The 15,864-nt window shown below is 40.5% G+C and overlaps 1 protein-coding gene across 6 annotated transcripts in view; it reads left to right on the top strand.

Moving 5' to 3' along the window:
- The window catches only part of plekha7b (pleckstrin homology domain containing, family A member 7b), a 70,552-nt gene that overhangs the window by 17,149 nt on the left and 37,539 nt on the right, over positions 1-15,864 (top strand). For all 6 annotated transcript variants that reach the window (XM_069174174.1, XM_069174173.1, XM_069174171.1 and 3 more), the window contains exon 4: positions 14,186-14,269. In XM_069174174.1, coding sequence (XP_069030275.1) covers positions 14,186-14,269 — 84 coding nt within the window. The remainder of the gene's footprint in view (positions 1-14,185; positions 14,270-15,864) is intronic.

Here is a 15,864-nt window from a genome sequence, read left to right as displayed (position 1 = left end):
TAATCATTTTTTTCCTCATACAATAGCTTCTGTTGTTGCTTAAATGGGATCACTTCATTGTTACCACTGTACCAAATCCAAAAGCGTGACTAAAAGTCGTCAAGTTTCTGAACAGCAGATTTTCCTGGGCAGTTTTCAGCCGCTAGATACTTTGATACATTCCTCCTGTTGTGTTACTGACAGCAGCTCCCCAGTGTTATAGAAATCATCTTTAAGTGCATGTGTGGATGCTGGTGTGTGTGCTGCAGAGGCCTCGGGTTAGGTGGAGGGTATTTAGTGGTGGGATGACATAATAATGTCTCTAACACGATTGTGTAAGGGATTTAGACATGTTTCACAGCATGAGGGTTAGCTGAATCCGATTGTTAGAGGATCCACTGGCTGTTTATCTGCTCCTCTGCTTTTGGACAAAAGCGCTGGCAAGTGACATGGGTTTCATGAAATGTACTGGAAAATAGGGATTACCCTGGTTCAAATAACGTAATCCTTAAGGATACAATGAAATTCAACTATGCCTGTCCGGTTTTGTTTCTCTACACTATAACGGGCATTTGGTAAAGACGTAAACATAAAGACACCGTATCTTAACATACTTCCAGGCTTAGGACCGGTGTCTCCTATTTATTGATTTAACATATCATTACATTATTTTTGAATATTTATCGAAGAGATAAATGACATACAGCTCCTACAGAGGTATTTCCTTAAGAGCATGGTAATGATGCGCAAAAATTCCAAATATCAATCCACCCATAACGATTGATCAACAGAATAAGAATAATCTGTCATGTTCGTTTGTGCTTTTACACCTCTTTGGACCATTAAATCTACCCACCTTCCCACCTACTCTTCTTTTTGATAGGTCAGTCATCACTTCTTTTGCCAAGCATACTGCAAGTGCAATATTAATCAGGGATCAATCGATATTTCTTTTTCAGGGCCAATACCGATTATTGGTAATAAAGGAGACCGATAAACCGATGTGAAACCAATATACATATGCAGTAAAAGTAAAAATCTTCTAAAATCCAAATCAAATTACAATTTGGAAAAACAAATTCTATTGCAATTTAATGTCCCGTCTCTGTTCTGATGTGTCTGTGTGAGCGACACGCCGTCCTTCATGACACACACAGAGCAAACACAAGAGCAGCAGCGGCCAGCCCTCCCCAGACAGTGGTGGGAGAAACACTGACGAGTTGCTACGGTGTGAGACCAACTTTTATGAAACGTTAAACTCTTAAATAGTAAATATGACATGATTGAGGTGTTTTTGCAACTTCAGCGTAGAGGACTGTTTTTTTTTTTTTTTTAACTTCTGCCGTGTCTCCTGTCTGACCTCTGAAACACAGATGCTCTAAGCTGCTGAGAACTTCTCTACTACTGAAGTGAAGTGAGCTTCTTCTGCGACTTTTCTCAGTGTTGATTGGCTATTACTGATGAGATGTAACCAATCAGATAAAGCTGCGGGCGGGACATTGCTCAACACCACAGAGTGGTGACTGCAGACTGAGACGTTGCATCACAGACAAAGCATCACATTTTTTTAAATTATTTTCTTTTATCTGCAACTGAATAAAAAAAAATACAGATAATCGATATCGGCTCTGATAATCGGCCATGCCGATAATCCGTCGATCACTAATATTAATCAATTTATTATTTGCTAAAAAAAAAAGCAAATCTGAGCTATTTGTACAGCTTCTCGTTAATGCGATGCTTTTCTGGTACAGTTTTAGTTTTTTGGGGATGTTTGATTCATTTCTGATCTTGTGGGATTACAGGGTTTAGGGATCAGACGGATAATCTAACCATGAACATATGCAATTTGTGTCCCTGTGTGTATGTGTGTGTGTGTGTGTGTGTGTGTGTGTGTGTGTGTGTGTGTGTGTGCACTCAGGGGAATGCGGATGTACTGTAGTATGACAGATTGTTTTACTTTGGCTGAATTGGACATGCTGCAGATTCATCATTTGGTAAAGTTGAACTCAGGGTGCAGATAGCTCATTTGAGCTGGAAGACAGAAAGAAATGCTTGGAGTTGGCCTAGTACATGATAACTGCTGCTGCATGGGGCTAACACTGAGAACCTGCAGGTAGGATGTGTTTGTGCTGACACGCTTGCTGTATGGATCTCTTTAGAAGGTTGATTTGCATTGATTTGCATTTGAAAGGTGCACACAGTATGCCCATTTAGTGAGTGATGCTGAGTGATTAGTCCAGTGAACAATAGGAACTCACAGCTGCTCTGCTGCACAATGTATTGATCTTAGATCAAATGAAGGCTCCCATCTTGGTGTGTTCTTCTGTTTAAAGAAAAGCTTAGAAACAATAAGCTCTACTTTTCTTCAATATTGTTTGACAACCCTGCATACTTGTTGTTGTTTTTTTTTTTTTTTCTTTTTAACGGCCACTGAGTGTGATTTACTCTATTCTAAAGACAATACAGTCGTCTCTGACTGTCATTTGTGCTGCAGAATTACTGCAGAATACAAGACAAGCTGCCTCAGTATACATTCTGAAAGGCAGCATAAGTAGGCACTTCACATGGATGTGCACAGGCACCATGTAGGAAGATGCTTCAGAGGCTGTGCAGTGATGCACCGTGCTATTACTAATGCAGAATCATTTTTTATCAAAGAAGATGCTGTGACAGTTCTGACAATGTTCACTGTATGATAATCAATGACAAATGAAGTGAAGTGCAAGCGTGACAGTCTTTTTCCCAGAATCCTCTCCTCTCTCCTCTAGGTTATGAGTAGTATTGCTGAATTTCACCACTAGATTGATCAGTATTTCAACCTACAGGTTGCTACATTTCAGATACATAAACATCAAATTAAAGCTGCTCATGGCAACAGGCTTGTTAAATCTAGACTTTTAGCTTCTCCTCTTAATTGCCCTCCTCCAGGATTTGTTATTCTGTGTATTTACAGTCACTCCGGCCATCAAAGATGTTCATGTAAGGTGACAAATCTATTAAGTATTCCTTGAAAAGTTCTGCAGTTGTGCTCTACAGCATTTAAAGTAAATGCTGGCAAAGTAATTATTTCAGCCAAAAGTGGTGTCCCAAATTGAAATTTTACTCAATAGCATAATCCCTTTTTAGGCTTTCTTTTTAGGTTTTGTCTCTTGATAATACACTTTTTTTCTATTCCAGTTAAAATAAATTTTCCTCATTACATTTACCTTTGTAGATCATATCATGGCAAGGATTAGAGTTCAACAAAATTTGCCAATGTTGGTTTGATGTTTAGTTTTCCAGTTGGCTTGTTATAGTGCTCTGCTACTCTTGAATGTGCTGTGCTGTGTTTTTGGTTGGAATTCTTGGAAATATGGGGTGTGTGCAGGACGTCTCTGACCTGGGAAGAATGATAATTGACTCATTGCTTCTCTTATGCACTGCCTTTGTTTTGGTTCTTAAGTAGATGGGAGGTGTTGGATGAGGATGAGTAGGAGTGGGGGATCTAACATCTCTCTATCTGCTCTGATTCTTTCCTCGTTATTGCTCACAACCTCAAACTCTTTTAATATTCTTAATTCTTTTTATGGAATGATCCCTTTGCTAGTTAAGCCTCCTGCACATGGGTGGAGCTCCTTTAAGGGATTCAAGGGTGAATCGGTCAAATTCAAATGAATCATAACTTAAGGATATGTAATAAAAGTTGAATCAGTTACCACCTCCATCTTGTTAAAAATGGAGCTGGCTGTTGGTTATTAGTGATATTATTGCCATTGGAAGAGATTACCTGATGCTTTTTATGCATTAAGAGATTGATGTGCTGTTATTACACCAAGGTCACTTGGTGATTTGTTTTGTTTCGCTACAGATGACAGTGCTTACTGCACCACATTCCCACTGGTCTTTCACTCCTTTTTTCTTCCTGAGCCTTTTGTGTATCTCCTGCTCAAGATTTTCAGCTTTAGCATTCCCCCGCACTTCACATCCTCTCCTGTCCTACATTGCACAGCTAAGCGATTAGCTGTATTTGGCTTTGCAATGTGGGCTTGGGTCTGCACTTAGCTGCTGAGGCACAGCAACTCAAGCAGATGCTCTAGTTTGGTGTTCTTTAGCCACAGGGAAAATATGGAGCTTCAGGTTACAAAAGAAAGAAATCCATCTACTTTGCCATTTTAGATATAGTACTTATTTTTGTAGATTTGAAATGGTAATTTTGTTGAATATTTTGATAGTCCATCAGTTTCACCTCATTAGAGATGCAAATGTGCCGTGGCCCATCCTAATTACACTGTGGAAAACGTCTACAATGAAAATGTAGAGGAATGGCCCAGAACGTCCTTCTATCTGTGCACCGATCCTTTTAACATGAGAAGAGTTGAATCAGCGTGGAAAAGGCAAGAAATAATTTGGGGTTAACTTGGAACATAATTACATGCATTTGATTACTAATGAGGGACTATTGCTGGTCATCCACCCTGCTGTGCTAGCCAACAGTTGCAAGCATGTTTCATTCTCGTAAGGTTCCCGAGCGTTAGAGAGGCAGAGTCAGTCGAGGTCTCCTTCATCAGGACTGGCTGCATTCCAACTGACCTGGAATCAACGAGCCTGGCTGTCATATATCTATAGCTGGCTCGCTGGTGCTCATCTGCTGCAAAGCCTTTGGTTCAACGATGCAGTGCACACATTGATAGACATTTCATTTGTATGAAAAATCTGCCGTTGTTGATGATGTTCATTTCATGCGCTACACCCTGTAAAAGAATAATCAGCACGGGCGCTGTTCGTACTCGGACGTTGTTTATTTGGCAACAAGGGTATCAGAAGAATTCAACCTTCAGGCTCAACACGGCAACATTTTTGGAACAAAAACTGTACTCTGTACTCGCCAAATTACATAACGTACTGTAAGACAGTGGAGCATGCCTATGGTTGAAATGATAGAAAGATGGACCCAAATCCAAAGAAGAGGAGGATTAAAAAAAAAAAAACAACAACAAAAAAAAAAAACAGCAAACCCCCATGTTTTGGTTTTTTTTTCAAATGTTTTTGTCAGACAGTGTTTTGAAGACTTTTTATTGCGGCAAACAAAAACTAAGTAGGAATCGTTGCTGTATTTTGCACCATACAGGACAGAAACAGAGGACAAGCAGGTGTTGGTGTTGTCCTGCTGAGTGCTGACGAGTAGTTTTCACTTTGTGGCCTGGTGCACGGTGATAATGACCTAACTGCACTTCTACTTTCATTTAAAATTCCTCCTTTTAGTGTGTCACTTCTCTGCATCTCCCACTGACCTACAGTGGTTGAATTGTATGTGTCACAGTCCCTCTGGAGAACAGAGGCTGGAGGTCAGTATGTTACTTCTCATTAATCTGTGATTTTTCAAGGGAAGTGGCTCTTGGTGTTCTTGAGCTCTTTATTTGCTCAGACCTTTCATGGTAAAGCTTGACTCAGGACTCTGGGGGTGTGTATGTATTTGTGTGTTTGGGTTGGGGAAGGAGAGCAGGATGCCTTTGAACCTTCCCCATTGATGTGCTGATCACATTGGGGGGAAATACTGAGGCGTGAGAGAAAAGAGGCTTTGGATATTTTCATTTCATTGGTTCAGAGCTAGCGAGAGAAAGATTTGTTTAGTTTTTCTTCAGCTTATCACTATGTCAGATTGATTAGACATGCAACGGTCTGTATATTAGATATTTTGTTATCAGCAGATGAACTCCAGTGATAAGGTCCATGTGCATCTAAGGGCTCCAGCTGAGACTAACCACATCCTCTGATGTGCTTGCAGACTGTATCACATCTCTTTTGCACTGTCAGGTTGTGATGCTTTTGCTGATTGTATGTTTTTGTCTCCATAAGAGACATTTGCTTTGCAAAATATTCTCTCCTGCAGCTTTTAGTGCTTGAAGAGATTTGCTAAACTAGATGAAATGTCAGAATTTACAAACAAGCTTTGCTGCTGCAATGTTTAGAAATATAAATGGCAAGATGTCTAGTGTGTATAAAATACACGAGATTTATCAGAATAATTCCAAATGCTGCAGTGCATTGAGAGGAGCAAGTTAATTCAAATAAAAAGATATTTTGTTATATCAGAAAAGCAGGCTGTCTATCAAATGGAAAAGTGCAGTTATTTTTTAAATTGGCCACTATGACGAGAGAAAGAAGAGGAAAAGGGCTGTGCTAGTCATTTCAAAGATATAATATTCAATCAAAATGCTATGTGATCTGTTCCTTCCACCGCTGCTCCCTAAGTGGGCCTGTGAAAAACAAGGAAATAGAGTCTCTAGTTTTAAGTTGTAGTTGGGATTCATTATGGCCCTGGATGGCATCAGCTGAATGAACAGCTGAATGAGCACAGAGATCTCAGTAGGTAACATGGAAGGGAATACAAGAAATGAAATAAAGGTGACTTGGCTCTGGGTCATCAATATTCAGTGAGTAAGGTGCTGGATAAATCTGTGGTATTAAATATTGACCTAAAGCTGCAGGGAGCCGTCATTGATTTATATTCTGAGTAATGCTCGCTCCAGAAAACTTCCCAACTTTTTTCTTTGTCACAGCATATCCCTGTCATTATTGATCCCAAAGATAAGTGCTTTTGAAAGCCATTTTATTGTCATGGTTGGACGCATTATGAAACCACAATTTATTTGATGAATTACTTCAAATTGCCATTCATAAATATTTATCAGTCAGCTAAATTTGTGGCAGTGGAGCAGCGGAAGATGTTGAAGTGCCCACAGTCCTGCAGTTCTCCATCCCTCTCCAACACCATTTTGTCTTTCAGCCTTGGGCAGCAGGCAGCTGCTGGAACTCTTTCAGTTTATAACAAGCTTTTACTAATGCTGCAGAGTGAAAACCTTCCTGTGTACAAGATATAATAAGGGTTCATAGCTTTTTGTGAAGCCTATGTCTGAGCACTGAAATTAAGCCTCCGTTAGTCTTTTTTGCTGTCCCCCAAGAGTTGGAAAAACACAATTTCTAATTGGGCTGGCATATAATGAATCGAGGACCATCTACTTTTGGCAAAAGATTTCAGGTTCTGGAGCATGGATAGCAATCATGTTTTCACTCAGAGCAATGATTTTATTTCAGAATTAGACCGAAGAAGGTAGTGTTTCCTTTTATGATGATTCTTTGGGACCGACCTGATACAGGCCGTTCTTACATTCACGGCACAGCAATTACATGTTGCCTTGCTTATGTTTTGAAACAGTATGGCCTGAAGGACAATTGTGACTGCAATGGAATGTGCTGTGTCAGAACTGTGTGTGTGTTGAATCGTAATAAGAAGACAGTTCTTTCAATTTCTGCCAAACCCTTTGTCTGACAGGAGTTCAGACCCTGGCATGTCTGTGCACCTGTCCCTGCTCTGCTTTGGGCCTGTTTGAGCCTGTCTTGGCCCAGTGCTGCTTGAGTGGTTTGCTGGATGACTACAAGCTCTGTAAATGCAGATTTCAGGTTTCCCTGTTTCATTCATCCCATTTTAGACTTCATGCATGCGTAGAGACATGGCTGTCCTTCATGGAGGTTGTAATCACTGTGTTGTACTGTCAATGCTTGGAGTTGCTGCAGGTCTAAACTATGATGATGACGATGATGATGATGACGATGATGATAGTAGTGAATGAGTGCAATGACAGGGAAAATCCAGTCAGTCAGTGTGGAGCTGTTTCCCTCATTTCCATACTGAATCAAAGCACAATCTCCCAATAACTCTTTAGAGAGACTGCCAAGATAATTCCTCCATAAATGTCAGGGAAATGAGGCTGAGTGAGGCTGCTGCAGTGCTCCTCTATGAAACTGATAAAGGTCAGTCAACATGTGGAAATCCTGCTGCTGAATGTTTATCTCCTTAATGGCTCCCTGCGTGTGAATACCGTGCACAAACCACTGTTATTAAGGCTTAATTATGTTTGCCTCCAAAGCCTGGGATGCTACATGGCGTTTCTGGAGGTCCGAGATATCTCTCTCTCACGATATGAAATCCTGTTCTACTCTGTAACACAGTCATATTGCCTGGCTGGGGTGTGGTATGCACAGTAATGACTGTCATTACAGCGTTCAGGAACAGTTTGGGGCACATCATTTGGCCTGTCATGTGCATATCTGCAGCCCCTCTCCTTGATTTGCTCTTATCTTATTCTTTGGGTTCTGCAGAAGCATATGATCTGTGCACTAACAGCTTGCTGTTATTAATGAGACATGCATTACAGCTAATTGAATTGGTCTGGAAATGAAGTCAGCAGCCCAACTAAATTAAATGATTGCTGTTATCTTGTGATTGGTAGAACTGCACAGCATTGATTTGTGTTTGACTTCAGTCAGACTTAGAATAAGGTCAAATGCAGGCTCCTATATGATATTTATTTCACCCCAATGGTTCAAGTGATGAGTGTCTGTTTAGCTGCAGTGGTTTTTGAAGATATATCTTCATTCATCAGTGGATGCCCTAGCAATCAAGTTGATATTTCAGTCATTGTTGGGGTTTTTTTTGGTTTTTTTTCAATAAGGCTGTGTAGGACATAAAAGTAGTGCTGAAATCATTAAACCACATTTGCTGTTGCCATAACAACGGAGGTTGCATAAATTTAAGAAAGTAGTAAATCTAACGCACAATATGGCTCAAGTCATCATTTTAACGCAAACCATTATCTTTCCCTTACCGTGTGTTTGGTGCCTAAACCTCACCAGGGGAGCTGCCTGTATCGTCGTATGGGTTGGAGGACTCATCTGGAACAAAATTGTTCATAGAGAAAAGAGGAAAGCAACACAATTAACAGGCACGATTACATGGATTCTTTTGGCATTTGACCTCTTGAGTCTTCAGACACCACATTAATGCCATGACACTTATTATGGAGGCTACAAGGAGAGAGACGGGAGGCTCTTCTTGCTTCTTTTCACAACACTGAAAATATTCGCTTGCCATGGGAGCCATTGTTACTACCATGTCTTAATTTTGTATTTACAACATTGTCTGAATGTATTCAAACTTAAGAGAAATACCACTGAATTAAAATGTTTAAGTGATTATCTGTAGGGAAACATGATACAAGACAGAAGGGTTAAAACAGAAAACTCAAACCTCTGAAGTACCTGCTTTTTTTTTTTAGGTCACCAGTCCTTGGTTGGCTGTCTGATTCAATAGGCCTACAATATGTTGGTACCAGCTGCTCCCTTGCTCTGCATTCCCCAGGGTTAGTCTCAATTCCATTTTAGCACAAGTCACAGGTCAATATTACTGTTAAGCCAGTGCTTCAAAAGGGAGGCACCCTGAGTTCAGAGGCTATTTATTTTACAAATTGCAAGCTATCTCTAGAGACTGCTTTAAATCAACACACTTTTTTTTCTTGTGCTAAATATGAATGTTGTGGACGTCCTTAGAATAGTTCAAAGAATCCCAGCCTATAAACCAATCAACTCCCTGCACTGCAGATATTTATCAAAGCCTGATTTAGATACTGCGGGTGTGTGAGCGTATGTTTAAGAGACTGCCAACTTTTTCTAAAAGGGAACTTTAAAAGTGTACATCGAGCTACTAATTAGCATAGTAGAAGGGGGATGACATGGCCAATCAAAAGAAATTATCTTTGTGAAAAAAACAATTACTAAAACGTCCTCTTCTGTTTTTAGTTGCAATGCTGCTCAGCCACAGCCATATCATTGTCATACCTACAAGCACTATTCCTAATACTGTACATCTAAACATGATGACATAATAACTTTTTAAGGAATTTTGACAGCACAGAAGCAGACTGACACGCAGGAACTGGCTTAATTGCACTGAGAAAAAAGTTAAAAAAAACAACAACATTTTTACTTTACTTTTTACATTTTTCTTAAGATTGCATTAATGGCGAATGTATCACATATGTCCACTTCAACAGCAGTTGTGTAACTTACATTTACTTTAAAGAGTATATGTTTAGCAAATTCAATTCTGAGAAAGAGGGAGGTGAAGAGAAGGGAGATGAAAATGAAAAGGGAGGAGGATCTGATAAGCAAGTGAAGCATTCCCCTGATGGGAGGGAGATAGATCTGTACCAACCACCCAGCAAACTCAGACACTCAGGCAGGAGAAAGAGGAGATAAAGAGCTCCCCCTTCAGCCCACATCCTGCTGGCTCCACTTTACTCTGCGCTCTGTGGACGCCAGCTGCTATGAGACCCTCGTCCCTGCATCTTCCACCAGTTACTATAATGCCGAGAGGATTTCCAAGACCCGCAGCACCTCAGCCAGTCAAGCAGCTGATTCACGATGGCACACAATCTCACAACAGGTGAGAGCGTCACCCATATGTGTATTACACAGCAGAGCATAGTGAGTAGTTAATAGCAGCGGAGATGTCTGTGCTTGTACAGTTCTGAAAGTTGTATTTTTTCTTCTCAGGAAGAGTCGTTGAGTGTGCCAGTGAACGGCATGATGCCTGTCTTACTGTAGATGTGAGTTGTTATTGTATGTGGCGTTATTTGAAGCCTCTGTGTGAGAAAGAGAGAGAGCCTTACCCCTCGAGACCCTGTCTTGGACAGGGATTACCATGAGCCTTTTGTTTTTCTGAAAAAAATTGGAATGGCATGCCAGGGCTGAACCATGGACTGAAAAAGCCTGTTCTTATGATTTTAGTTGCAGAGCTGCTGTTTCTACACGTTTTACAGGAGAAGCTCTGGCTGAAAATAAAACCAGTCTGCCAGTCGTTGTCAGGTTACGTGCTGTTCACAGTCAAGTTTGCCTACATTAGATCAAACCGAGTTCAGTTCATATAGAATCCTTAATTTGTGGCTGTATGGGACAATGCGTTAGGACAAAGTTTGGTCATTGAACCAGTATTTCTACATATAACCACCTCTTTTTGTAGTTAGAGTTGAACTGGGGCATTGAGAGATGTCTGTTTGAAGCTCTGCAAGAAGAGATGTCAGTAATTCTTTGTCTTCTTTATCTGGCCTGATGGAAACAGAAACTCCACTTGACCTGGTGGTTAGTGCTCCTATGCACTTTAACATCCTAGTGGTGTGACAGAGTGCGTGTTATCGGAATAAAAACTTCCCTGAGCCTTGATTTGTGACTAACAGCGAACTTCTGCGACACTTAATATTTCCCCTGAGGTGGAGATATTTTGAAAAGTGTGTCACCAATAAACTGTTTAAAGAATAATGTGTCTCTAATGTGTCTAGGACCAGAGTTGAAGTGATCTAAATCATCTTTCAGAAAGTAGCGGACATGACTGCAAGCTGATTTGATAGATGATAATCTATCTTTTAAGTTTTTCTTTTTCACTTTGAATAACGTATTATATGATTACGATCCATGATTTATATCCTATTGGTGACATGAAATTCTGGCAACCACCGCTAACTTGCACTGACAACAAAGCTGTTTCCCAACTGAGGCAGTGTGGAAACTAATGTAGAGCAGGAGTGTATTTCCCCTTAGGAACAGCGTTGTCATAAGCTTTAATGGAAACTAGTTTTCTACAAACAAATAGATCTACTGTGCTGTAGCGTTTGTACACTAACTGAGGATGCTGCAAATTCCGTGACAAATAGTTCAGAAATAATGCGGCTTAAACAAAAGCCTCAAAGAAAGCAGATTCCTAATTAACAGGGGAAGCTGGTGCAGTGCTGTATGTCCCAGTGCTGCTCAGTAAATTATGGGTTGTTACCGGGAACAAGCCTGACCAAACCTGTGTGTGTATGTTTATGTTATTAGGAATGCATATGTACATGGTGTCATGATATACGGTATATACAATATACCTGTATACCCCGGTTTTATGTATTCTTTGTATTTCATGGCATGTTTTTTTGTGATGCAGAATTGCATCATTTCGTCTGAACTTTGCTGAAATGTCAACTCATAAATCTTTCCAACCTGGTCAGTTTGTTTTCCCCTCCCATTGCTGCATGATGATGCAGAGAGGAACCAGGAACTGTTTGTATCATTCTGCACCTTTATAGTGCTGAAACTTAGCAGCAGTCCTTCGGAGGATTCACCCCTCACTGTTTGATATAAAGTCGTGTGTTTACTCTCGGTACGCCTTGTGAACACAGTCAACATGTTTATCCCAGCCATTTGTTTATCTGTGCCTGTGTGCGTGTTTGTGAAAATGCAGCATGTGTATTTAGCCTCTGCACAGCAGTATTTACTCTGTGTTTTTATTGCAGGCTGGTGTACAGTACTTTCCAGCTTCTGTGGAAGAGTGTATTGTGTGACGGTGATGGGAGGAAAATGAGAGGGTCAGGGGAAATGAAATACATCACTAACAAAAGCCAGACTTCAAAGCATAATTTGCAGTTCAGTACATTATTGCTCCCAGTCATTTGTGAAGCTTCATTGCAGTGCCAGTGGGTGGAGTTGGACCTGGTCCAGCCCCAACCCAACTCCATGTAAGCTGCTGTGATTGGTTGTTTCACTGCCAATCAACTATAGTCCCAAATCTAATCCTAATTCTAAACCTAACCTTAACCTTCCCACTTCCCTAGAGTAGACTACTGGACCCTCTGGGCCAAGTGACTGTAGCTCTGCAGTAAGCACTACTTAAATCTTTTTGCCTGGATGGCACTAAGAGTTTGTATGTGTTGTCCCTATGGTAGGACAAAAAGCTGTCTCCTCAGCTACACCTGAGAAGAGAGATCAAACCTGCCTTTGCTGAAAGATATTAGTGAAATGCAATGCAAATTTCTATCCAACATTATGTGTCTCTACTATAGCTCTGCAGAACATATGTTTCTAAAGCATCTTATGTGCCTACAACATGAGAGAAGCAGCAGCATCTTCAGGGAGGTGTCACAGTTTGAGGGGATAATGGAGAGCAGCACTGAGTACCAGTAGCAACTAACTTACTAACTTATCCAGGATGGCCATAAATCTTAAATGTCCTCTGCTTACTATTTTGTGTAGATAGTGAGGAAAACTAATTGGAAAGCTAAATGCAGTGATTGAAGTCTAGCCTTCTGTGAATGTTAGATGATAAGGCTGGGAATTGCACTGGATAAATACATCCGAGATTAAAGCACGAGAAGCAACATCCAACTCCAGTGTGAGTGAGTGAGTCAGACCAGTGGTGTGTTCAGGGCTACAGTACGTCAGTGCATTTGATGACAAATGTGGGGACTTAGTTTGATACTGCAAGACGTTGTGTGTAATTTGGGAACACAGTAGATTTGAACGGTATTTCAGCTGATTAGTGCTGATATGATGTAGACTCAATGTTTTCTGGGATTTTTCCGTTTATTTTGATGGAAAACTGAACTGAAATAGCCCAAATATTCTACTTGTTAGGGTGCATAATATACTATAGACAACAGATAATATAAAAATAGTCATGTCATAATAGTTCAATCCTCCCAACACCCTCATGAGTGGCGACTTTTCTTATTCCATCATGTGACAGCAACATGCTTTTATGCTCTAGTTAAAGCAATGAATGGCCCAATCTAATGGAAATCAATGAAGCCTTATGAGCTGGCTTGGGCAGAGTGCTGAGTCCTACACATGGTGTAGAAGAGTATGAGCTGTGGCTGGCTGCAGGCCTACCATAGACATTCCTACTGTCGACTGAGGCATCATTGTAAGCTTTTAAACTTCCTGTTGTTTTGTATTCTCAACCAGCTGACAAATAGAAGTATTATAACACAGATGTGCAGGGAGTTGATCATACTGATATCAGTCCCATACTGACTCAAAAATATGGATTAGGTATGACGACAATGGGCCCAATCTATTCAATTTAACTTTATGTTTACATCTACACGTGTACCATGTCACGCGTCAGCAGCACTGGTCGGGAGGAAAGGAAGGAAGGAGCTAACCCTTGTCAGCAGTTTTAGAGGTATTTCATGTTTGCATTGCCAACAAGATCTACGGCTGGTTGAAGTATATGCAAAGCCAACGTTTCAAGCGGTGACAGTAGCACTGCAAAATGTAACACAACCAATTTAATCAAGAACATCCAGTGAAATCATGCTTCATTAAATCAAGCCTGATGTTGCCTTCCACATACAAAATGATTCCAGTCTCTTTCTCACAATGGCCCACACAGCTAATTACTGAAATACAGGTATCCAACTGATTGTCTGTATCGGTCAATACCCAAAGCCCAGGTATCTGTATATTGTATCTGTATAAAAAGTTGGATGGGTGCATCCCTCGGCAGGAACATGATTAATGACTTGATACTCATTTTGCTTTCTCCCTGGCTGTTGTTTCTCCCCCTCTCCTGCAGCCACAACGTGAGGACGACATCGTTTAGGCATCCTGTAACTGGACAGATTTCCCCTGAAAACACAGAATACACGCTACAAGACAGGTGAGCTGGTCTTTTTTCCTCAAGTGGTCAATGCATATTCTGCATGTTTAAAAGTATGGAGATGTTACTTGAAGATGGTGTGTTGGGAGAGCAGTCTGCTTCAAGCATACCACGAAGGAAGTCGTTGGGCGTCTATTCTGCACTAACAAGCAGAGTCGACTTTCAATAAGCTGTTCATCAGGAAAGTCAGCACAGCAAAAGACAGACACTGTCATTTTTTTTAAATCAAACTCAATGTATTCTCCACTGCCACGGTATTCATAACTGACTACATTCACATGACACCAGATTTGGGTCCTGAAAGCCTTTAGGCTCTATTATTCAAATTATGCCCTCATAGATTCGGTGGTAATGACACAACTGACACCCATATGTGCTTGGGACCATGTTTATATCACATCTGGCGTCATAAATCCGCCTCATCAGTCTGTCAAGTTATGGTAATGTTGGCTTTATTGTGACTACATTTATTCGAATTCACCTCGATGTAGGTGAAGTCATAAAAACAGAAACCTGACTGTGTGCTCACAATGTTTGAGAATTGTAGGACGGAAGGAGGGATTGTACTACAGTTTTCATTTACTACCATATATGCCGTCATGGTATGGCAGTAGGATTTATTGTTGTTTTATGTCTGTGTGAATCTCATCCTGCAAAGCCATTAAAGCTGCATGGCAGGTTTAGAGCACAATGCAAGGCAGCAGGTGTCTGATGGTATTTAAGCTGGCTGGTGTAAGATGATCATGCAGGGCAAATATTCCACTATAGGAAGAAGCATGTTGGAAGACAAGCATGTGGCCTCGGCACTCTCAGTTTAAAAGCTGTTCTGTTAAAGCAACACAAAACCAATTTAAGTGATTCACTGCACACTGTCATTCATTTCTCTCTGGGATCCCTAATTCAGTTCTGTTGATCCATGGATTTGTAGACCATCAAGGGGGTTTAAAGTTAGGGTGTCCACTTGCATATTTTCAACAGTAACAGAAGGACAGTTCTTATCTCTTAAAGCTCGTTATAGTAAGTACAGCATCAGTGTGATGCTCCTCCGATAGCAACATGACAGGGATGTCATGGAAAGAAAAAGACAGGTTTAAGAAACCTGGTTGTAGAAAATGCACGAAATATATCAAAATCTAGTTTTAATTCTTATTAAAAGGTACCCTCTGACATATTTCATACACGTACCAGTGAATGTCTGTGTCAACTGTTAAAATCAATTAAAAGAAGCATTGTATTTTCAGCAAAGAGACTGAAGGACCGCAGCCAAAATCAGCAAACGATTCTGATATGCAAGATATTATAGAAACGTCCCTCACTTGAGATGTAAACTCACTTTTAGGCTTCAGCACACACCAGGAACTAGTTACTGCTGTGCTACCTTGAACAAAAAATATTGTCAGTTTTCCATTTTAGCTTCAGGCATATTTTGATGTCATTCTAATAGTTTTTTAAATATATCCAGACATATATAGAGGGTGCTGGTGAAGATAATGGATGAGTGGACTCTTGGCCCTGGCAAAGGTTTACGCTCTCCAAGTGCCCTTCTAGTTATACAAAAGGACACATATCCTACACCTAACCTTTAAATAATCAAT

The sequence above is a fragment of the Embiotoca jacksoni genome, unplaced genomic scaffold (assembly GCF_022577435.1).
Source record: "Embiotoca jacksoni isolate LCO1_2020_lvr unplaced genomic scaffold, fEmbJac1.0.p SCAF_6, whole genome shotgun sequence".
Classification (NCBI taxonomy): Eukaryota; Metazoa; Chordata; class Actinopteri; family Embiotocidae; genus Embiotoca; species Embiotoca jacksoni.
This window is presented reverse-complemented; position numbering and strand designations above follow the sequence as displayed.